The sequence below is a fragment of the Lynx rufus genome, unplaced genomic scaffold (assembly GCF_022079265.1).
Source record: "Lynx rufus isolate CCGP_SWC_20201006 ecotype Redwood Valley unplaced genomic scaffold, mLynRuf1.p SCAF_10, whole genome shotgun sequence".
Classification (NCBI taxonomy): Eukaryota; Metazoa; Chordata; class Mammalia; order Carnivora; family Felidae; genus Lynx; species Lynx rufus.
In genome coordinates this window covers 86,846,596-86,869,971 of record NW_025814824.1, presented here as the reverse complement: position 1 = coordinate 86,869,971, position 23,376 = coordinate 86,846,596, and the positions used below count along the sequence as shown (strand labels likewise).

At 56.9% G+C, this 23,376-nt stretch overlaps 2 protein-coding genes across 2 annotated transcripts; one reads left to right on the top strand and one right to left on the bottom strand.

Annotated features, from left to right (window-relative positions):
• Positions 1-244: 244 nt before the first annotated feature.
• On the top strand, positions 245-15,882 carry CIZ1 (CDKN1A interacting zinc finger protein 1). The gene is given in 18 exon segments (XM_047070133.1): positions 245-333; positions 845-977; positions 1,215-1,330; positions 2,915-2,986; positions 4,619-4,848; positions 7,042-7,135; positions 7,329-7,437; positions 7,960-8,200; positions 8,202-8,586; positions 8,767-8,885; positions 9,508-9,705; positions 10,682-10,806; positions 12,411-12,498; positions 12,980-13,093; positions 13,294-13,446; positions 14,883-14,952; positions 15,082-15,203; positions 15,538-15,882. Coding segments are annotated over 17 exon segments (2,580 nt in total). The 5' UTR covers positions 245-333; positions 845-849; the 3' UTR covers positions 15,754-15,882.
• Positions 15,883-16,835: 953 nt separating this feature from the next.
• On the bottom strand, positions 16,836-20,291 carry BBLN (bublin coiled coil protein). The gene is made up of 2 exons (XM_047070141.1): positions 20,113-20,291; positions 16,836-17,315 (listed from the first exon to the last, which is right to left on the bottom strand). Exons 1-2 carry the CDS (start codon positions 20,189-20,191, stop codon positions 17,143-17,145), a joined length of 252 nt encoding a protein of 83 aa, XP_046926097.1. The 5' UTR covers positions 20,192-20,291; the 3' UTR covers positions 16,836-17,142.
• Between the last annotated feature and the right edge of the window lie 3,085 nt (positions 20,292-23,376).

Genomic DNA, 23,376 nt, shown 5'->3' with positions numbered 1-23,376 from the left:
GCCTCGGGCCCCCTCGCAGCTCCGAGCCGCTCCAGCCGCAGCCGAGGCGCGGGGTAAGCGGGTGCCGCCCCCGCAGCGGGACGCGAGCTCAGCGCAGGATCTTGCGCCACGGGCCGCTGCACCGAGTCCTCCGGTCCCCCAGAGGGCGCTGCTGTGGCCCCGTCAGGCCCCAGCGAAGCGGAGCGCTCGGGCCGCCCCGCCCGTTCTGCCGGTGGGGGCGGCGCGATTGCGGCGGGGGTGCGGGGAAGTGAGGTGCGCGGGCCGAGCGCCGCTTGGGGACGCACAGAAGGGTTTAGGGGCCATCTGGATGGAGGCTGAGGGCGTCGCGCGCAGGTGGGGTAACCGGATTTGATGTGTAAGGCTGGCTCGATCGGCAGAAGAAGGGGTTAACAGAATGGGGAGGGAAGCCTTCCTCCTACTTTGTTCAGAGGCCAAAGCGAATGGTTGGGGGTGCTGTTATTGACACAAAGTAGGCGCGAAGAAGAGGGTGGGGTTGTCGTGGAGGGGGGCTGGCATCGGGACGCGGTGGCGCGAGAAAGGCTGGAGGCGGGGTGGAGGTGCATTTGGGTAGGACGCCCCGGGAAGGACAGAGCCGTGGGAGTAGGGGAGATGGCAGGCGGGGTTGGGCATTTGAGGGAGGGACTGTCGACAGGATTTACGGGAAAGTGGAGGGAGGCGGGGGTTATTGAAAGCGTGAGGGTGCAAATGCGGCGTGCTCTTGGCAGGCCTGGGGTGTAGGCAGGCCTGGGGTGTAGCGGTGAAGCTCGGCGGGCAGGTATTTGAGGGCCGTGGGCGGGGGAGGAGGGAAGGAGGGGTCCCGCCTTACTCCGCGCCCTCCCTTCAGCCACCATGTTCAACCAGCAGCAGCAGCTCCAGCAGCTCCAGCAGCAGCAGCTGCAGCAGCAGCAGCTGCTCCAGCTCCAGCAGCTGCTCCAGCAGTCCCCACCGCAGCCCCCCCTGCCCATGGCCGTCAGCAGGTGAGTTCCCCTCTGGAGGGGTGGGCGGCTTCAGTCCCGCCGCTCAGATCCCTGTGGCGGAGACCCCATCCCAGTCCTTTCGCCCCGGGGTCGTCCCCGTTTCAGTCCTGGGAGCCATCAGTTCCCACCCTAAGAGGTTCCTCTGTCTGCCGTAGAGAGGGGGCAGAGGATGGAGGTGAGGGAAGAGGGAGGGTCCGACTCTCCTGAAGCCCTCTGACAGCCCCTCCCAACACACAGGGGGCTGCCCCAACAGCAGCCACAGCAGCAGCTCCTGAACCTCCAAGGCGCCAGCCCCGCCTCCCTCCTCAACGGCTCTGTGCTACAGAGAGCTTTGCTTCTGCAGCAGTTGCAAGGTATAGCTACTGGCCCCTTCTGACTGCATCTTAGTGGTGGTGCCCTAGCATCCCCCTTTTGCGCTAAATCTCCCCCAGATCCACACGCCAACTCTGAGAGAGAGCTACTCTCAGCGTCCTCGTTTGCCGATGAGGACACTGAGGCTCCAGGAGGTGGAAGTCCCAAAGTTGCTCAGCTGGACGCCGGTCTATGCTGATCACCGAGGTGTGCCCTTGGCCATGGTGCTGACTCTGTGGGCTGTCCTCAGCACCCCTCACTCACATTCAGATTAGAGGAAATGATGGGTGAAAAGGTCTATTTTGACACCCCGCCCCCTGCCCCCACGGCCCATTTGATAGATGAGGAAGTGGAGGTCCAGAGATGGGGGAAGTCATTTGTGCTGGATCACACAGCTAGATTAAGGCCCGAGGCTCCTGACCCCCTGGGTCTCTGAATGGGCGTCTCTAGCCCTGTGTATTAAGCCGGTGCCCTTGTCTCAGTTTCCCCATGTGGAGAGCAGTCTCTCAGCTCTTCCTTCTAAGATGCTGCTTCAGATACTTCAGCCCCTTTGGGAGTAATCTTAGGAGCCCAGTGACCTGCGGCCAGCTCAGGTTCAGACCCAGCCCCTCCCAGATGGAAGCTGTGGCTTGCTGGGTGGTCCTTCTGGGCGGGGCACTGTGCTGAGACCTTTACATACACAATTCCTTAACTCTGCTGACAACCCTGGGAGGGAGATACCATGATCCCATTTTACAGATGAAAAAACTGAGACCTAGAGAGGCATCATGTGCCCATGGTCACCCAGGGAGTAGATGTGGATTAGAGGGAGAATTAGAGCCCAGAGCCATGTTCTTAGACACCAGGCTATCCTGCCATCCAGCTGGGTATGCTGCCAGGTCAGAAGATGTGGTGGCTGTCACTCTTCAGCCCTGCCACGTAGGCGGGGATGGTCCTGGAGCTGATTGACAAAGGATCAATGGATAGTTGGAGAGAGAAAACCACACACAGGGACCCACGATGTATACATATGTATGTATCCCCCCTTTTCTTCCCCATTTAAAAAGTCACACTCCTCAAAGAAAAGTGAAAACAAATTTTTGAGAGGACAAGAAAACCCAAATTGTCATAGATAGACTCACTCACCTCCTGAAGGAAAGCAACAATAGCAACAACAATAAAAAACACCCATGAAGATTTTGGTGTATTTCCTCCCAATTTTTTTCTAGGCACAAACTTGGGAATTTGTATATGATTGTGGTTGGTTATTGATGTAAGTGAAAAGCTATATCTTGTTTCTTTTTCATGGAGTAGAATGACTTGGTCATTTACCAGATGATTTGACAGTCTCTGTAAAGATTATTTTTTAACAGCTGTTTTGTTTTGCTCTTGCGTACCTACACTCAGCTGCTTCCTTTTTCTCCCCCTTTTTTCCTTTTTTTTCCCCGTATTCTTCTTCTTTTTTTTTTTTCTGTTTTAAATAACCCTGGGATGAATATCACGTTTGAGACTATTTTCTTAGAGTGGATTCCCAAAAGTGGATGACTGGGTCGGGGGATGGATGTTTTATGGCTCTTGATAAGTATTGCCAACTTGCTTTCCCCAAGGACTGGACCAGTTTGCAATGCCACCAGCCACGTCTGACAGTGTCGGTCTCACCATGCCCACGGCAACCTTGGGTATTATATGCTTTTTATATATATATATATATGTATACACACATACAACTTACTAACTTGGTTGGCAAAAAAGCTATATCATTAATCTTTCAGTTTACATTTCTTGGAGTGTTAGTGTAGCCAAACGTTTTATATTTGTCTGTTTCAACATTCATATTTCTTTTTGTGACTTGTCCATGTCCTTTGTCCATTTTTCTTTTAGATCTTTTAGATCTCTTGATCTTACTGTTTTTAAGAGCCGGTTGGCTCTCTGCACATATGTGTACATGTATTTGTTTTAATGTTAACTGAACGCTGACTCTATACCAGGCACACTCGCATATGTCATTGAATCCTCATAAAACAGTGGATCAGGCACTATTATTATCCCATTGTACAGATGAGGGAACTGAGGCTAAGAAGAGGGAAATGATTTGCTCTAGGCCACAGAGCTTGGGCTGTAGGACTCGAACTAGCTCTTACAGCACATCTGACCCACGCTTTCAATCCTGTGCTTCCTGTCCCAGCTTTGGGGCAAGGATTTGAACTGTCTTTTATGGCTCAAACACTTCCTGAGCACTGGGCCTCTGAGTTAGATGAGGTGCCTGCCCTTAAGGAGTTCCCAGTGTGGTTGGGTGGTGGGCAATGGGAAGCAGACAAGGAAATTGTGCAGCTGGTTCTAGAACAGGGAAGGAAGTCTGCCTCTGGGGACACAGGGAAAATGTGGGACGGTCTCTCAGAGGATAAACACCTAAAGGGAGGCCTGAAGGATGACCAGGAGGTAGTGGGCGCTGAACAGCTCAGGCAGAAGGAATGGCATGTGCAAAGGCCCAGAGGCGGGAAGAAACCAGGCTTGTTGAGGTAATGCACAGAAGCCTGTGGCTGAAATGTAGTGGGTACGTGTGTGGGGAGGAGGGCAAGAAAGGAGGTCTGGGAGGAGGGCAGGGCCAGACCCTGCAAGGTGAGGAATGGGCTTCTCTTCAAGCAGCAGAGAGCTACAGAAGGGTTTAGGCAGCATGGGGAGGGGCAAAGGCAGAATGTGCAGAGATCTTGGGCAAGTTACATCTCTGCTTTGCGTCTGTTTTGTCATTAGTAGAGATCTTAATACCTACCCTGATGGTGGCTGGGCCCAGTGACGGAGGCCGCGCATGCAAAGTGCTTAGCAAGTGCCTGGTTCCCAGTAGACTTTTGATGAAGGGGTAGAGGGATGGGGGTAGGAGAGTGTTTTATTATTCCAGGGACCAGTCAGTCAACTTGCTGGTTCTCCCTATGGGTCCTGTGCTGGGTCTGTCGCATACCTTAAGGTGTACCCTAAAGCATGCCTGCGGGTGAGTGGGGTTGCTGGGAATGCACTGGGAGCATGACCAGGGAGGCAGCCGGGGACCAGGGAGGCATCTGGAGAGGGAGAAGGCAGTGCCTCTCTCCTCCTCAGCTGGAGCAGGAAACCAGCCCTAAGGCCCCTTCACCATTAATGCCCAAGGTGGGGGTGGGCCTCTGGCTCTCATCTCCCTCCCCTGGCTGCCCTTGTATGGGAAGGGTTCCCTTTCAAGTGATCTGTACTGTTTCCGTGATGCTTTGGGGGGCTGATGCCTGACCCTGGCCTCTACCGTCCAACCATGTTGTTAACCTCTTCTCCCCTCTTCCTGCCTGCAGGTAACCTCCGTGGCTACAACCTGCCAACCCCGAACCTGACGGGCCCCAGCCTCACGGTCCCCCAGCTGGCCACCCCAAATCTACAGCAGTTCTTTCCCCAGGCCACTCGGCAGTCCTTGCTGGGGGCCCCTCCTGTTGGGGTCCCCATAAACCCCTCCCAGATCAACCTTTCAGGGCGGACTCCCCAGAAACAGGCCCGCACCCCCTCCTCCACCACCCCCAATCGCAAGGTGAGTGATGGCTGGGGCGCAGCAGGTGGGGATGGGCGTGGGAAGGTCATACCTGGTATCAGCCTAACTCCACCCACTCTGGCACACACTGGGCCTTTGGGCAGGTCACATCCCTTTTTGTCCTCGGTTTCCCCATCTGTAAAAAGGGGGAAGGGGTTAGTGAGTTGGACTTGTCTAGTGTTTCCCAAATTTCAGATCTTTGTGACTCTCTGATGGGACTTTTGCCACGTCCAAACGCCACCAATCCTGTTGTTTACCTGATATTTCTCTCTTTGTAAACACACGGAGATACAAATGACCCATAACACTGTATTTGTATTAAGTGTCCTGTCACAGTTCTGGGTAAACCAGCGCCACCCTATAGAAATAAAACATGAGGCATAAATGGAATTTAAATTTCTTTAGCCATCACATTAACAAAGTAAAAAGAAACCAGTGAGATGAATTTCGGTAACAGATTTGAGTTAACTTCATAGGTAAAAAACATGACAACTTCAACCTTCAATCAATATTTTAAGACGCGAGTGAGGCGTTTTGCATTCCTTTTTATTTTGTATTGAGTCTCCAAATTCTGGCATGTATCTCTATTTGGCTTGCTACCTTTGGAAAACTCAAAAGCCAGGCACCCGCGGCCAGGGGTTACTAACTGTAGTAGCTGAGCTTTAAATGAATTCGCTTCTCCTCAGTTAACATTTATTTAACAAGGAAACATTATGTCACTACCTGAAATTTCAAAAGCAGTCCAAAAGAATTGCTGTACACAGAAGTGAAAGAAAGGAAAGGGTAAAACAACATTACAGGACCCTAAACTCTACAGTGTTGTCATTGGAAGGTTCTGGAGCTGCACCGCCACCTCCTTGGGCCTTGAAGAGGGTGCAAGGCATTAGAAGGAGGCTCACCCTGATATAAGCAGAGTCAGTCCTTGACAGAAGCAGAAAGAGTCGAGGGAATAGCTTCTCTGGGACTGTCGTGTCCCTGAATGTCCCGGCAGCCCCTCACATATGGCACCCTTCTGAGAGCATTCCAGGGGCAGGGATGACACTGCCCTTTCTGGGCTGCTCTCCGGCCAGCCCACATCTGGAAGTGAGGCATTTCCCTCCAGAGAGCGGTCCTGGCCTCCAACCTGCCCATTGGGCCCCTCCTAACATGGTCTTGTCCAGTGTTCTCCCCCACCCATTTTACATATGGGAAAGCTGAGGCTCAGGGAGTATGGTGGAGGCTGCCCCATGCTGCACAGCTGTCAAGACAGACCCAGAGCCTTACAGGACAGTAGGGCCCGTGTCATGCAGGGTGAGAGGCAGGTAGTTCTGAAGGGCATGGAGTCCTGATGGGCTGCATGTTTCCACTTAGCGCTGGTTCCTCGGGCTTAGGAGGAGGGACAGAGGCTGTGGGCAGGCTCCTGGGACTAACCGGAGTGCCCAGGACCAGCCGGAGCTGTGCATTTATTTAGCAAACATCTAAAGTAAGTCTGGTAGGAGCCCCAGTGGTACAGACGGTGTGACTGGCCTGACCCTCCTTGGAGGTCTTAGCCTGGGGAGGAGGGTGTTAGCAGTGGTAAGACGTGAATGCAAATAATGTTCCCACCAGTTAATTCACATTGTGGCAAATGCCACAAAAAGGAAGCCCAAGGTCCTCTGGGCCTGTGTTAAGGGTCTATCTGCTCTGGGGTCAGGAGGGCTTCCCTCAAGAAGTGCCTTTGAGGCTCTGGGTGAAGCCCTGGGGCAGGGAGAGACGTAGGACCTTGGGGAACCAGAGAGAAGGCCAGGGTGGACGTAGAGAGGGCGAGGAGGCTAGTGGGGAGTTGGCTGGAGGCGGGGGCGTAGGGGCAGAGGGCAGATTGGGTCGGCTTGGGTGAGGAAGGAATACTCTAGAGTCGGAGGAGTCACAGGAGGGTTTCATCCTGAAAGAGACAAAAGACATGATCAGGTTTGCGTGTTAGAAGGACCCTTCTGGCTGCTTTGTGGAGAAGGTGATTGGGAAGTCAGGCAGCACCATGGGCCCGCCAGGAGGGGGCTCTGTATCCCCCAAATCTGGGTTAACAGCCAGGTAGCCTACACAGGATTCCTGGGGTGCTGAGGATCGTCTCTGGGCAGCTCTTCATCCCCTGCGGGACTGTTGAAGCTGCTCTTGGGCCAGGGGGTTGCTTATGAGGGTGGGTGGCAGGTGTCAAAAACAGTTTCTGAAAGGAAGCAGGATTCTTCTTCCCAGACGGTGCCCGTGGAAGACAAGTCAGACCCCCCAGAGGGGTCTGAGGAAGTTGTCGAGTCCCGAACAGACACACCAGAAGGTAAGGGAGGGAGGCTGCTAGCCCTCTGGGTGGGACACAGGTTGGGGCAGGCGGGTGCAGGGGTCAGTGATGGAGGCAGACCTGGGAGGCAGGGATCTTGGTGTGGGGCGAGCCCAGGCCCCACCTCGAGGGGGGAGCTCCTAGTTTGTGCTGCTCGTGGCATTGGCGGTCACTCATCTGCCCTCCGTTCCAGACCAAGATTCCCCACCCTGCCCAGATGGCATCGCTAAAGAGAAACACACTGTAGCACCTGAGCCCGAGTCTTGTGAGGCATCGGAGCCACCGGCTAAGAGGTCAAAGAGGTAACCGATGCTGAAAACCTTCCCTGGGCCCAGGGGCCCTGTACTCTCATTCTTGCAAAGCCCGGGGGTGGGTGTAGCTGACGGCCAGGACCCTTTATAGAGAGCTGGAACAAGGAAAGGGCCTTGACCTTTGGCTTGGAGGAAGGTCAAACCCAATTCTGCATCTTACTTGGGAAGACCCCAGGCCAGAGAGTCTCCGGTGTCTTCACTGGGCCTGAGTCACCTGGTGGCCAGTTCGGAGAGGTGAACATGTGCATCTGGGACCTCAGAGTGGGCGGAGGATGGGCGGCTTTGCAGGGCCTTGGATACATAATAGCAGGTGGTGGGAGGCGGGGGCGAGTGATCCTGTCCTGCCCATTTATTTAGGTACAACTGGGGCCTGGAGAGCCGGAGGGGCTCGGCCAAATGCCCGGCTCGGGCTCGCACGTGCTATAACTAGGACTGAACGTGGGTCTTGGCCTTTTTGAGGAGCCCCTGGGGCCAACTGGGAGACATCGGAAGATCTCTTTCAATCCTCCCTAGCTCGGAGTTGCCCGCAGAGAAGGGGGCCCCCGGGCAGCTGCAGGCGAAAGTCCAGCCTCAGGCCCGGACCACGGCACCGAAGCAGACCCAGACGCCTGAGCTGCTGCCTGAGCCGCCGGAAGCCCGAGTGCTGCCACGATTCCAGCCGCGGGTTCTGCAGATCCAGGCCCAAGTGCAGCCTCAGACGCAGACGCAGACGCAGACGCAGACGCAGACGCAGCCGCAGCCGCAGCCGCCGCCACCCCCCGCCTCCAGGGGACACCCAGGCACGGCCCAAACTGCAGAAACAGGCACAGACGCAGACCTCTCCAGACCACTTGGTGCCGCAGCAGGTGCAGCTGCAGCAGGTGCAGAAGGAGGCCGAGCCACAGAAACAGGTGCAGCGCCAGGCACATCCCCAGCCCCCTGGGCAGGCGCAGCTGCAGCAGCTGGCACAGACGCAGACATATCCCCAGGTCCAGCCACCAGAGCAGCCACCAGGACAGCCTCCCGCGCAGCCCCCTGACCGGACTGAGGCGCAGCCTCAGACCTGGCCGCAGGTGTCCATGCCAGCGTCGGAGCAAGCACCGGTTCCGGTTCGTTCCACGGTGCCGGAGCCACCACCAGATCCGAGAGACGCCGGAGCAGGTAAGTGAGCACTGGCTCCCAGTTGCCCCGTGATGGGACAGTTCGGCCTGGACCCTTTGCCCTTCCCCTGGCATTGTCTCCACCAGAGGCTTCAAGGTCCTGGCTGTGGGTAGAAACGGTGGCTCTCGGGCCCGGATCGCTTTGGACCTGGGTGGGAGATGGACCCCTCTGTCATTTCAGGCCTGAAGGAGGCCTCGCCAGAGCCAGGAGGCTCCCAGGTCAGCGTGGAGAGCCAGGAGGAGTTGACCAGCGGTCTGGATGTGGGAGAATGTGAAAAAAGGGCAAGAGAGATGCTAGGGGTGGGTAGATACGCTACCGTGGCTGTGTGCTTACCGCGGGGCCCGGCGGCGGGAGGACCCCTTGTGTTTCCCCACCCGTGAAAGGTGACAGCCGCCCTCTGCCGGGGCCGTGGGTTTGATGGAGGGTCGTCAAGCTCCTGTGTGGTGTGCTGCCTTCACATGCCTTTGCTCTGAAGAACTAGAGGTACTTTTGGTGACAAGTCCCTTCCAACGTGTTCATCCCTGAAATAGAGCCCTTGGTCCCTGACGGGGGAGCACTGCTCTAGCGGAGAGAACACAGAGGGCAGGCCTATGCGTGCCGTCTGGGTCCCAGCTCTGCCTCCTGGTGTGATCGTGGCCAAACCCGTTCCCTTCCTGGTGTCTCCATGTCTCCGTCTGTCACGTGAGGGTGGGGTGGGGTGGACTTCACAGTTGGGTGGGCTTGGGTTTGAGTCCCGGCTGTGGTACTGCCTAGCTCTGTGAGCCGGGGCAGTCACCTGCCAGCTCAGTGCCTCAGTGTCCCCATCTGTGAAGCGGGCTGTCAGGAGGGCCCAGTAAGACCCTGCTCGCGGGTGTTTAGCACAGGGCCTGGCCCACCGTAGGTGCCCAGCTGGTGGTAGCTCTGCCCCTGTTCCCGGTGCAGGTGTGGGGTGCCGGGGGCTCCCTGAAGGTCACCATCCTGCAGAGCAGTGACAGCCGGGCCTTCAGCACAGTCCCCCTCACGCCCGTGCCCCGCGCGGGTGACTCTACCTCCGCCACCCCTGCCTCCGCCAGCACACCCTCGAAGCAGACCCTCCAGTTCTTCTGCTACCTTTGCAAGGCCAGCTGCAGCAGCCAGCAGGTACCTGCCAGCCAGGCCCCGGTACGGGGGGGGGGGGGGAGGGCCGGTGGGCAGAGTGGAGGGTGTCTCTGGCGGACGCCCAGGCCTCCCCGCGGCGCCTGAGTGGCCGCAAGGGCCCCGTGAGCACCCTCCAGGGCAGCTGCGCGTTTGCCCTGAAAACAGTTCCTGACCAGCCAAGAAGTTAGGAACTTAGAGTCCGGCAGACCGGGTATAAATCAGCCCTGACTTGGGGCGCCTGGGTGGCGCAGTTGGTTAAGTGTCCGACTTCAGCCAGGTCACGATCTCACGGTCCGTGGGTTCGAGCCCCGCGTCGGGCTCTGGGCTGATGGCTCAGAGCCTGGAGCCTGTTTCCGATTCTGTGTCTCCCTCTCTCTCTGCCCCTCCCCCGTTCATGCTCTGTCTCTCTCTGTCCCAAAAATAAATAAACGTTGAAAAAAAAAAAAAAATTTAAATCAGCCCTGACTAGCCGCGTAGACCTCAGAAGGTGAATTCTCCTCTTTATGACTCCCATTTCCTCACGCATCAGATGAAGAAACGCTTAGAACCCACCTCACCCGGAGGTTCCAAGGATTCAGTGACCTGACATTGAAATCACGAGCCCCAAGCGCCCCCTGGAGCGAGCAGCACGTTAATAACAGCCTTAGGCTCGTAATAATAACAATAATTATTATTACCCTTGCTATTGCTACCTCTGTCATCCGGAGCAGAGCCATGGGATCCGGAGGTTAATGGGACTGCTCCCTGCCTTTGAGGGGCCCACACAGTCTCCGGAAGGAGCAGAAGCTCCGGCTGCTCTGTGCCCACTTGGTGTCTCAGTTCACCATCCTTCTGTGGCCCCCACGGGGCTGTTGTAAGAGAGACGGCTTCGGCAGCGGCGGGGTGGCCATGAAGCCGAGGTTGGAGGCCTCCTCCTCCACCCTTGCCCGCTGTTCCGGGGCTCGTTCTTCAGGCCCATCCTTCGCTCTGCTGGCTACAGGAGTTCCAGGACCACATGGCGGGGGCCCAGCACCAGCAGCGTCTGGGGGAGATCCAGCACATGAGCCAAGCCTGCCTCCTGTCCCTGCTGCCCGTGCCCCGGGATGTCCTGGAGAGAGAGGACGAGTGAGTGGGGGATCTCGGAGGCTCTGTACTGGGGGGTAGACAGTCTTGCAGGCCAGGCGTGGCTGGGAAGGGCCCTGAGTCTGCCGTCTTCAAGGTCCGCCTTTGGGTTAAGCATTGCCCTCTGCCAGAGGCCTCTCCGCACCATTAATGGTTTAGCCTCGGGCCTCAGTTTTCCTCATCTGTAAAATGGCCTGGTGAAGGATGCAGTGTAAGAATTCATGAACTAGATGGTCTCTTAAGGCTCCATCCAGGCAGGAACAGTGGGACCACCCACATGGGAAGGAAGTGGGTTGTGGCACAGAGCCCTGCTTCTCCGGCATATGTGCTGACCCCAGCTGGGGGGGGGGGGTGGGGACACACAATGGTGAGGATCGTCACCTTGTGGCCTGAGGTTACAGCTACACTGTGTCACCCCTTTTTCATTGCCATAGGGGCTTCATTGACCCAAAATATGTGCCCTCCTGGAGTCCAAAACTAGCTCTTGGGCTAAGAAGGCCTGGTGGAAGGTACAAGACCTTTCAACACCCTGTGGGCAGTCATGGAGGCCTGCTGGGGGGCTGGAGGGGCGGGGGGGGGGGAAAGCAGGTAGGCACTGCCTCAGGCCATGCTGGGGGACATGGGCTCTGTCACAGAACAGCTGCCCCACAGCTCCAGGTCTCCTAATTGTTCCAGAGAATCTAGAAACCCAGCTTGGTATGTGAAATCTCCCAATTTCAAAATGTTAGCAGCTAGCTCAGAATCAAGATGAAACAAAGCCTATGGAGGCCGAACCAAACTCCTTCACAGGCTGGACAGTCCCCGAGGCAGTGGTTGGGGACTCAGCCTTGAGCGCTTACAGAGGGTCACAGCTTGGAGCTCCCTGTCCGCACGCTCTGGGTGACGGAACCCTCTCTCCAGAGGCAGCGGTGTCTCTGTTAGGTGCTTCTTTGAGAAGAACTTCCTACGTGGTTGTGCAGTATGTTCTCGACCTTTAAACATCCCCCTGCTTGCGGACCTAGGAATTATACTTAGGTGAAATAATCATAAATACAGGAGAAAGATGATTCACAAAGATGTTCCTTGCAGAGTAATGTAATGGTGACAGATTTTAATTGGAAACTTTCTAGAGTATCGAAACCTGCGGGATTAGTTAGATCAGGCTTGTCCACTTGGTGGAGTGCTTCTAATAAACAGGACAACGGGAGGGAATTCGTGAGAACGAGGAAGCAGGTAGGATGCAACATCAGGTTAGAACAGGTTCAAAACTGCCACGTGCAGAATGAGCTTGGGATCTCGTGACACAAGAAAAGCAGAAGGATGCGGCCCGTCTGTTACCAGGCTTTAGGTGCGGGAGATTCACTGAACTGTCTCCTGATGACGTCACCCCTTGAATCCTGACCTGGCCCCCTGAGGCCAGTCCTTCAGACTGGCTGCCTCTCCTTCCTCCTTGGTTATTATTCTTGTTTAAGGATTCTTCCAGATGAATCTCAGAACCATTGATAAGTTTCTAAAAAACTCCTGTTGGAACTGCATTACATTTATGGGGAGCATCTTGGGAGAGCGGCTGTCTTTCCAACAAGGACAGCATCCCACTGTATATACTTGTTTTGGTTGCCGTCACTCAGAGAGCCCCCGCCAAGGCGTTGGTGTAACACCTGCCAGGTCTACTACATGGGGGACCTGATCCAGCACCGCAGGACTCAGGACCACAAGGTATGAGGGCCTGTATGCTGCGAAGGTACCCACACATCTATCTCCAAGCCCAGGGTTGGGAAGGAGGGAGCCGAGGTAGGGGACGGAAAGACAATTGCACTCTTTATCTCTGGATGGTCATAACTCAGAAGCGTGGCTTCTCCATGTTTCCTCTTTGGGCTTCCGTTTCTCCATTTTTCCAAGTGGGTGAAGCTCCATCTCATCCTGTCATTCAGCCACGGGGCTGGTGGGGTCCTCTTGGCGGCTACTCTCTCTCCCCGGCTCGTCTTCTCTCTGTCCTGTTGCCATCTGCCATCCCGTCTTGTAGCCAACAGCACAGGGAGTGGATATGTTTGCCCATGTTCTGGTAAAGGGGCGGGGCACAGCCAGCTGGTTACAGATGTGGTAGTCTGCGGGTGGGAGATGAGATCTCACTGGGCACAGCCTGGCTGCACCCGGGGACACTGCCTGCCACCCACTCGGCCTGCCCTCCTTTCCCCAGATTGCCAAGCAATCCCTGCGACCTTTCTGCACTGTTTGCAACCGCTATTTCAAGACCCCCCGCAAGTTTGTGGAGCATGTGAAGTCCCAGGGGCATAAGGACAAAGCCAAGGAGGTAACCCCAGCTCCCTCGCAGGACATGGGCCCAGAGAGGTACAGAGCCTTGGCCAGGGCCACACAGCAAGTTGAGGTTTTTCCCAGCCTGAACTCATACCAGGTCTGGAGGGATTGGGACGCTCAGAGTCGTGGGGTGGGTGGGCTGTGGCCCTTAGGCTGCCCAGAGCTGACCTGAGCCTGGCCCACTCTCCGGGGCAGCTGAAGATGCTTGAGAAGGAGATCGCCGGTCAAGACGAGGACCACTTCATCACGGTGGACGCTGTGGGCTGCTTTGAGGGCGATGAAGAAGAGGAGGAGGAGGAGGAGGATGAAGAAGAAGAGATTGAGGTTGAGGAAGAATTCTGCAAGCAGGTACTTGGGGGGCGAGGTGGGGTGGGAGGCAGGCTGGAGGCTGGGCTCCCAGCCCAGGCGGGACCTCGCCCCACCTCCCAGGGCCAGGGGGCACAGGGCTGACGTTTGTAGGCACTAACGGGTGCCACAATTTCGTACAAATAGGACTGTATTCCGTATGGCTAGGTATAAATACACATCACGATGACTGCAGGGCGGCCGGTTACATGGGTGAGGACCTCAAAATCTGGCTGAAATTTTGACCTGCATTGAGGAAGGGAAAGGGCATCTTAGGCCAATAAGGGCACGGAGGGAACTGTGCAGGGGACACAGAAGAGTCAGCATAAGGTGATGATGATGATGACACCCATAGCAGACGACACTTTTTGAGCAGTTACCGTGTGCCAGTTATGTACCAAGCACTTTCCTGGCAGAGACCCACCCACTTGGATGTTGGGAAGTGAGATGCCAGAGCCTGTGCTCCTAACACCGCAGCTCCTCTGAGCCACGCCCTGGTGCTTGATGTGGGGATGCATGGGGATTAAGGCCTGGCCCTGCCCTCCCAGAGCTTGCCCTTGTAGTCCGGGGGTGGTGGGGGGGTGGGGAGCCAGGCAAAGGGGCATCGTGGAGGGGCTGTGGAGGGCCTGTGGATGGAGTGTAGCAAGGGTGGCCTCCAGCCCTATGCAGGTTTGATGTGAGATCGCTTTGTTACTCGGCAGTTGGCCGTGGTATGACCTCAGGCAAGCCCCTCGCCTTCTCTGAGCCACCCCCCCCCCCCCATTTCCTCTGCTTAGAACTAAGAGTCCCAACTCAGGCTCTAAGGAAGGGCCGAAGCCCGGCCTGAGGCGGGGGTGGCAAATGGGAGTGGTTGTCACTCCTGGAAGGCACATTTGTTTGCTTGGTAAGTGGAGGAGGGCGCTACTAAGCATGGGCTGCTGTGGCTGGAATCAGATGGCCCCGTCTGGAAGGGGCTCATGTCTGGTAGGTAGGAGGAGGGGTCCTTAGTCACCTGAGCAGGTCACTGCAACATCAGATAGGAATTCAGGAAGCTGGCAGGGGGCTCGTGGTTAGAAATGTCACGAGGGCCTGGGGCCCACCAGGGTTAAATACGCTGCTCCTCCGTAAACCCTGGGCCAGTGAGTTACTGTGCCTGGACATGTTTCCTCTTCTGTAAAATGAGCGAAGTGTAGAAGGTTGTTATGGAGTTCAGAGACGACACTTGTGATGTGTCGGGCACACCTGGCATGGATTATGGAGGGCTTCCTGGAGGAGGGGACTGATGGAGCTGAACCCAAAAAAGTATAGGTCGGGAAGGGCACTCTGGCAGGATAGGCATGTGCAAAGGCCCAGAGAATGCCACCCACAACCTCCTGGGGATCATCCTCCTGGGTATCAAGGGAGTGGTGTCGAAGAGCTCAGGGAAGTCAGAACTGAGGCCCACACTTGCCTATTTCCAGGTGAGGTCCAGAGATATATCCATAGAGGAGTGGAAAGGCTCCGAGACCTATAGCCCCAGTACTGCATACGGTAAGACCCAAGCCCTGACCCCGCCTCCCCTCGTCCCACTCAGAGGCTGGGTGAGCAAATGGGCCCCTAGGGAGGGCGGGACACGGGTTGGCCTGGAGGGACGAGTGCACAGATGCTGCCGTCCTACAGGTGTGGACTTCCTGGTGCCCGTGATGGGGTACATTTGCCGCATCTGCCACAAGTTCTACCACAGCAACTCGGGGGCACAGCTCTCCCACTGCAAGTCCTTGGCCCACTTCGAGAACCTGCAGGTGAGCCAGGCTTCCTGCCCCACCCGCCCTGGCTGATGGGTAAGGCCTCAGCCCTGGGGCACAACCCCCCAACAGAAGGCCCTGCCCACAGAGGGAATCAGAACAGGGGTAGTGCCCAGCTCTTTCTGCTGTCCTGGCGGGGGGCGGGGGGGGGGGCGCGATGCCGAGGGCCAGGCTGTTAGCTCCAGAGCTCTGGCACGGGGAGGCTGAGGACATCTCCTAGCATCACACAGTGTGTCCGGTGCAGCGTCAGCTGGGCTGGGGAGGCAGCCGCTGGCAGGGAGCGTACCTAGTGGGGAGGCAGCCCTGCCTCATCTGCACCCTCTGTGTCCAGAAATACAAGAAGGCCAAGAACCCCAGCCCTACCAGCAGGCCCGTGAGCCGCCGGTGTGCAATCAACGCCCGGAACGCCCTGACTGCTTTGTTCACTTCTGGTGGCCGCGCGCCCACCCAGCCCAGCACCCAGGACACAGCTAAAACCCCCAGCAAGGTGACAGCCCAACCCCCTCCTCCCCCACTTCCCCGGCGTTCAACCCGCCTCAAAACCTGATAGAGGGAGCTCCTCATGCCCATCCCGTCTGGGTCTAGGTCTGCTTTGCTTTTTAGAAGTCTGTGTGGAAATTTTGACATGGTTGGTGTTTTTACTGAAAATCTAATAAAAGAAGGTAGTTTGGCTGTACAGGGCCCACCAGCCTTTCTGTCTGGGTGGACAGGGTGAGGGGGCAACCCTGCCAGCTCTCAGCCAGAACCCACCCTCTTTGGGCACGGTGTGGTGGCCGAGCTGGAAGGCCAAAGACGGGCTCCCTAACCAGGGACTCTGAGGTCACAAGGCACTTCACCTCCCCCAGAGTCTGCTTCCCTCTTGATGAGGTGGTCGGGGCTAGGGAAAGCACCTTCAACTTAGATCTGCCTCAGCCTTCAGAGTCGGGACCCTAGGGGGCAGGTCTTATTGTTATCTCCAAATTACAAGTGAAGAAACAGGTGAAGAGGCCTAGCAAGGTCAAGTGACTTGCTGAAGTTCATACAACTGGTCCTGGGCCTGAGCTCTGGCTCTGTGCTGGCCTTTCTGTCCACCTGAACCCTGTGGGAACTTAAGTGCAGGAGTGGGGACCCTCCCCACTCCTCTGGTCCCCCCCCTTGTCAGGCGACCCTAAGATGAATCATCTGTGAACGGGGCCGAGGCTGAGCTGGCTCTTTCCATGGGCTATTTCCCCATTTGGAATGACCCTTAGAGATAGACAGCCAGACCAACCCTGTTATTGGCCAGCGGAGAAGACTGAGGCCAGGAGCAAGAGGATGATGGCCAAGGTTGCACAGCATGAATTGCTGTTGGCTGGCTGAGTGAAAGGCCCTAGTACCCAGAGAAGCTGAGTGTATCACATTGGGTCACACAGCGTGTCTGATGGGCTGGGCTGAGGAGGCAGCTGCTGGCCAGGAGTGCACCAGGTGGGGAGGAAGCCCTGCCTCACCTGTACCCTCTGTGTCCAGAAATACAAGAAAGCCAAGAACCCCAGGCCTACCAGCAGGCCCGTGAGCCCTCAGTGTATGATCAGTGCCTGGATGCCTCCACTGACCTGTTCACCGCTAGTGGCCAGTGGGGTCCTCACCCCAGGATACAGAGGAGAGGCACAGTGATGTTGGAGACCCATTTAATGTGGATGCTCAAGGCCTGGGCAGAGTGGGGAGTGTCCTGGAATTGGGCAGGCAGGCAAGGTGGGTGGGTCGCAGGCCCACACCTGACCCCAGGAGGGGACGTCAGGTGTTGGGGGCTGGCCCAGGCATGCCAAAGGAAGTACCAGAAGGGTGGCCCAGGCAGGCAGACCTACTAGAGGGACCTGCAGACCCACCCTTAAGAAGGTATCTAAGCCAGGTGGTGAGTGCCCAGGCCACAGCCTAGCCCAGGAAGACAGGGTTGGGGCTGGTTGGAGGCTCCCAGAGGCTAGGGACTGGCATCGCTAGGAGCCTCCCCGAGCTGCTGCTGGAACTCAAGGCGTGTCTGCCGGTTGGACTCAAGCAGCTCCTGGAGGCGGGCGTGGAGGTGGTCGTTCTTCTCCTCCAAATGGTCCAAACAGGAGTTGATCTGGTCCAACATGGAGTTGATGGCAGCATATTCTGGGAGGAAGGCAAAAGAGAGCCAAGGTTCTGTGTCTCCTCGGGGCTCACAAACATCCCCACCCACACTGTGTCCCAACCTGGGGGACAAAAGGGCTTTGGGCAAGTCCCTATTCCTTCCTGAGCCTCGGTGTCACCGTCAGGAAAATGGGTGGATGCCAAAAGTGAAAGGCTTTGGGGACATAATACCTTAGTGCACCATCCTTTTTTCTATGGTTAGGGTGGTCGGGGGGAGGTCTGCCAGACATTGTCCTGCCAATGCCAGTTTTCTCTCCACTTCCTACATCAGCTGCCTGGAGGCCAGGGCCCACCTTCCCGAGTCGGGCAATCAAAGCCCCAGTCCCCAGGCAGGCTCTACTCTCCAGCCCTTCTGAGGCTCCCTCTGCCCTGAGGGAAAAGAACCTCCCAAGCCCCAAGGCCCCTCCCCCTCTCTAGCCCCATCTCCCATACCCTTTCCTTTCCTCACCCTTTCCTCACCCGCCTTTGCCCACCTCGGAGCCCCTAAAACATGCTGCTGTTGCCTCTGCCTGCAGGGCGTCCTTCTCCTGTCTTGCTTCCCTCCCCCTCTCCTCCTTCAAGTCTTAGCATGGGTGTTGCCACAGAGAGACCTCCCAATGCCCCAGACGGGATCAAGCCTCTATGTCTGACCTCCTTGCCCTCCACATGCCTCCACTGCCCTCCTTCACCTTCACCTCTGGCCTGACTGCTACGTGTGCTGCTGTGTCTCCCCGACCAGACTGCAGAGCTCTTGAGAGGGGGAATGCTCTTGTGTTCACTGCTGTTCCCCTGACGCCCTCATTGCCACACTATGAGCACTTGTTGAATGAATGAATGCATGAATGAATGAAGCCTCTGACTTTCTAGCCTTTCTGCCTTTGCTCACCTGTCTCTGCCACTCAGAATGCCTCAACCACAACAGCTATTCAAGGACCAGCTCAAAACGCCTCTTCTAAGAAGCCTTCCCTGGTGTCCACCAGAAACCATCACTCCCTCCTCCATGGCCACTCCTGACCTGCCTCTCAGCAACACAATGTCCCTTAGGATCCAAGGGCTGGGCCTGTGCCACTGCGGACCCAGTTCTGAGCCAGCCCATGACTCAGATACACTCAGGTGCCAGCTTGGGACAGAGGGGAAGCAGCTGGCAGTGTTTGGAAAAGGCCAGGGCTGGAGGAGTGTGTCTGGAATGTGGGTGCAAGTGTGTCTGCATTCGGGGGGGTGGGGGGGTGGGGAACCACCATCACCCAGAGCTGGCACACCTCCCAGGGGACAGAGTCCTGGAAAGTCTCTGCTGGATCTTAAGACCAACCCCCTTGTGGTACAGATGGGGAAACCGAGGCCCAAGAAGGAAGGGACCTACCCAGGATCCTCCAGCTGGTTGCTGGCATAGCCAAGACTTAGAGCAGGGGCACACGGGTTTCATTCCCAGCTCTGCTCTGCCCCAGCAAGTAACTGCATCTTTTGGGAAGGGAATAAGGACTGGGTTGTTGTAAGGATTCAAATACATTAAGAACTCAGACAGGGTCTGGCCGCGACAAGTACTTAGTAGATGATTATTATCAACACTGCACATTTTGTGTCATGAGACACAGGCCTGAAGCAGGATGGGGGAGGTGAGTGTTTCCACACCACTGGGGCCAGGCTTTATCCATGTCAAGGGCACTTCCTAGTTCTAAGCTTTGCCATCTGCCTGGGACAGCCTCCTCCCCACTGCACCAAGTCCTGTGAACCTGCCAACATCTACTCATTGTGACACTTAAGTGGCTTTTCCAGATCACTCCCACCACTGCAGTGGGCTCCATTTGACACATCTGGCCACTGTTGACCTGCGGTGCCTAGGGAAAACTGGCCAGTCCACCATTTGCCACCCTGTGGGAGGCCCTCTACCTTTTTATTAAATGCAGACCCTGGGTGATCAAAGTGTTCTAAAACTATTGTGATGGATGTACAACTCTGAATATCCTAAAACCCACTGACATGTAAAATTTAAATGGATACATTATATAGTATGTGAATTATAGCTCAATAAAGCTGTTATCCAAACAAAACAAAAAGCAGACTCCATACTTATCTCACATTTACTAGGTCCTGTCTTCCGACTTGAGAAACCCATCTTTATTACACTAAAGAGAATAATAACTGCTCACTTGCATGCTTCGAACCTACTATTTTCCATTTGTTTTTTTCATTTAATCCTGACACCTCTCAATGCAGGAGACACGTTATTATTCTTACTTTACAGATGGGGAAACTGAGGCTCCCAAAGATGAGAGGGGAGCTGATGCTTCTCTCTCCACCACCCATCCGCCCCCTCCCCCGCAGCGCTGTGTAGGCAACAGGCTGCTCGGTAAGCAGGTCGCATTCGCCAAGACTCCAGATCACAGCAAAGGTGGCTGGGGATGCTGACTCAGCAGGGCGGGTTCGCCCACCCAGACAGCCCCTCCTGCTAAGCCAAAACGGCCCACTCGCCCAGCCCCTTCAGGAACTTCCCTCGCCACAGGGGCTGGAGGAAGCGGCTGGAGCAGATGCCAAAAGGGCGAGTGACCCTGAAGCGGTCTCAGTTTCCCCATCTGTAAAACGGGGCCGGTTGCCCGCAGTTCTCCAGTGCGGCGGTTTCCAGGGACCCACTCACGGACGCTCGCCCTGAAGCTCCAGCCAGCGCCCGCAGCTGCAACCCACCCAGGAGCGAGGGGTGGGAGGGCTCTGCGGTCCCTTCCAAGCCCCAGTCCGACCCCGATTCTCCTTTCCAGGAGGCAGCCCTGAGAAAGCAAAGGTCGCTTCAGCAGCCCCCCTGGGTCACCTGCTTCCCCGAAGCCGTCATCCTCGCCTTCCACGCCCGCCTCCGCCGGCATGCCCAGGTCCCCGTTGGGGCCCGACATTGCGGGCTCCGGCGCCGCGAGGGCAGCACGACGACGGAACGGGGCGACCGTCGCGCCGAGAGCCGGCGCCGGGCGGAAGGTGGCGGCGCCGGATGGAACGCTGGGCCGGAAGAGTGGCACGGCGCGGCGGAACGGGGCCCGGCACCCGCGGCCCCGCCCCCAAGGCCGCAACCGCGCGGCCCGAGCTCCGCCCCCGCCCCGCCCCGCCCCGCCGCCAGAACTCCTCCCCTGCCCGCCGTCAGACTCCGCCCTCGCGTCCCGCCCACACCCTGCCTCACAGTCGAGCTCTGAGCCCCGCCCCTCTTCAGGCCGCCGGGCGTGGCTATCCGGGCTGCCGGCTGAGGAGCCTGGGTGGTGGGGGCGCAGGCCCTCAGCTAGGGCGAGCGAGCCCGGCCGAGGGGTGGGGGCAGCCTCCACTGTGCCCTTCCTGCCGGTGGGGACCTGCGAGTTCCTGAGCCGGAGCCTCCGCGTGGGCAAATTCTGAGACGCGTGACTTCTCAGGCTCCCTATGGCTTCAGAAGATAAACGTTCACAGCCTCAGCGAGAGTCAGGGTCTGGGTTGGCACAGGGCTGCGTGCGGCTTCGGGATAAGGTTGGCCATCATCCCCCACCCCTTTTTTACCAGCTGAGAAAGGGAGGCATGCCGAAAGTCACCCACCAAGCAACTGTCGCTCCTGAGCTGGACCCAGCTCAGCTGGACCCAGTGTGATCCTGGCCAGGGGTCCAGCTGAGCCAGACCCGTGTTCCAGGCGAGAGGGGACTGGGACTCTGCCAGGAGGCCCTATGGAAGCAGCAGCCCGGTCCTGGGCTCACACCGGTCGTTCCTGTGGGCAGGACATCTTGGGCTAGGAGTTAGGCTTGTCCATCTGGCGCCTCCACCTTCAGCCTGGCGCTGGCTGTCGGAGCAACCGGACTGTCACTGCTTTCCATTGTTGAGCCTGCGATGTCGGGCCCCAACGGGGACCTGGATATGTCCCAAATGATGACAACGGGGAGGGATCTTCTCTGTCCCAGAAGCTGCCTGGTCATTTCACCTGAGGAAGGTAGAGGTGAGGTTGAGTCCACCGCCTGCCATCAGAGCCACCACGGACTTGCACTCTTGGCAGCCTTGCCTTCTCCCTGAACCGGCTTGAGTGGAGGTGAGGCCTGCATTCAACCAGTGGGCAGGGCTGAGAAAGAGGGCTGGGCATCCGCCTTTGGCTGAGGGGTTAGAGGTCCCCCTTAGGATCAAGCATTTCACCGACCAAGAGAGCAGAGCCCCAGGTGCCCTGCCTGGCATAGAAACACCTGTATCTTCATGCGGCACGCAGGTCTGCAGAGACCTGGCAGAAACACAGATCACACACGTGGACATGCTGACATAATCCAAACACATTTATCCTTGTAAGCATGAGACAGCCAAAGAAAACCACGGGCACATGTTTTTCTCTCAGTTTGAAACCACGCCTGGGATCACAGGCCCTGACTCTACGTGTGAGCCCACAGACCAGGGGAGAAGCATGCTGAATCCAGGGCACATGGGATGGGCTAAAAAAACCCGGAGAGACAGGCAGTTTCTGAGAAACGCGCCAAGGCACGCGCAGGTACACCTGCTACGCGGATGCAGCAGGTGGATGTAAATGCGCATGCGTGGAGCCTGCACAGGGTCGCATGAGGCCCAAGTGCACCCACCTCCAAGGGCAAGTGAGGGCTCCTGGTCGGAGGCTGCTGTGGTCCCAGGGAGGGCCTGTTCCTTTGCCCACTTCACACCTGTGGTTAAGGCCCATAAACCGGACCACAGGACAAAACAGCCACCAGCTCCCTCCAGCGCTGATGGGGGAACGCCGTGTGCCGGGGTGCTGCCCTGCTTCTGGGGTCCCTGTTCACCTCTGTCTCCCTAGCCCACAAGCCCTGCCATCATTCCCTCTCTAAGCCCACTGTGGTGGTCCACCCTCAAAGATACCTGGATCTTAATCCTGAGAACCTGAGAGCAGTACCTTATGTGGAAAAAGGGCCTGTACAGATGTGATCACATGAAGCGTTTTTATTTATTTGTTTAATTTTTTAAGTTTATTTACTTTGAGAGAGAGCATGAGCCAGGGAGGGGCAGAGAGAGAGAGACAGAGACAGAGACAGAGAAGCCCAAGGAGGCTCCACTCTGCCAGTGCAGAGCCCAGTGTGGGGCTCGAACCCATGTACTGTGAGATCATGACCTGAACTGAAACCAAGAGTTGGGCGTTTAACCGACTGAGCCACCCAGGTGCCCCTACATGACGTGTTTTGAGAGGGGGAGATTACCCTGGATTGGGCAGGTGGGCCCAAAATGCAATCATAAGTGTCCCTATAAAGAGGGAGTCCAAGGGAAATTTGTCTGCAGACAAGAGAGAAGGCCATGTGATGACCTCAGCAGAGAGAGAGAGAGAGAGAGATTTGGAGATGCCACACTGCTGTCTTTAAGGAAGAAAGACCCCCAAGTTAAAGAAGGAGATTCTCCCCAGAGCCTCTGGAGGAAGTGCCGCCCCGCTGAGGCTTTGATTTTAGCTAGTGAAAGTGATTTCAGACTTGGGACCTCTAGAACTGTAACAGAACAAATGCGTGTTGTCTTGAGCTGCCAGTGTGTGATAACTTATAGCAGCAATAGGAAACCAATAAAATCCAGTGACTCCAGGAAGAAACACAAAGCCCATTTGCGTCCTAAGAATTTGATCCTGGAAGACCCAGGAGGCCCCGAATGGTGGCAGGAAGCTGTATGCTTGGGCCAAGGCAAAGAAACTGGCTGTTGCCCAAAGTGGAGCCCAAGCCCCGGGCGTGCTGGGTGCACCTGCCGCCCCCTCGGCCAGCTAGTGGCGTTCTAGCCAGCAGTCCCTTGGGTGCCCTTCTGTGTCTCTGGACTTGGGCAGAGCCTCCATCCGTCCCTCAACCCAGGCTGCAGCAAGCTGGTCTCTTCCTGGATCTGACCCAGACTCCTGAGGCTGTAGCAGTCAACCCTGTCCTGCCCCCTGGAGGCTGAGGCCAGCACTGCTCAGAGCTCCAGTTATCTCCCCACTCCCCCAACCCAAGGGTGAAGGGGTAAGTATGCAAGTCTGTGGGGTGGATAAGCCTGGGTTTCTTCAGAGCCTCGCCCCCTCCAGCCTCTGACCTTGCAAGGGGAGAAGAGACCAGGGAGGGGGTTCAAACGTGTGATGTAGACACAGAGGGGTGGACAG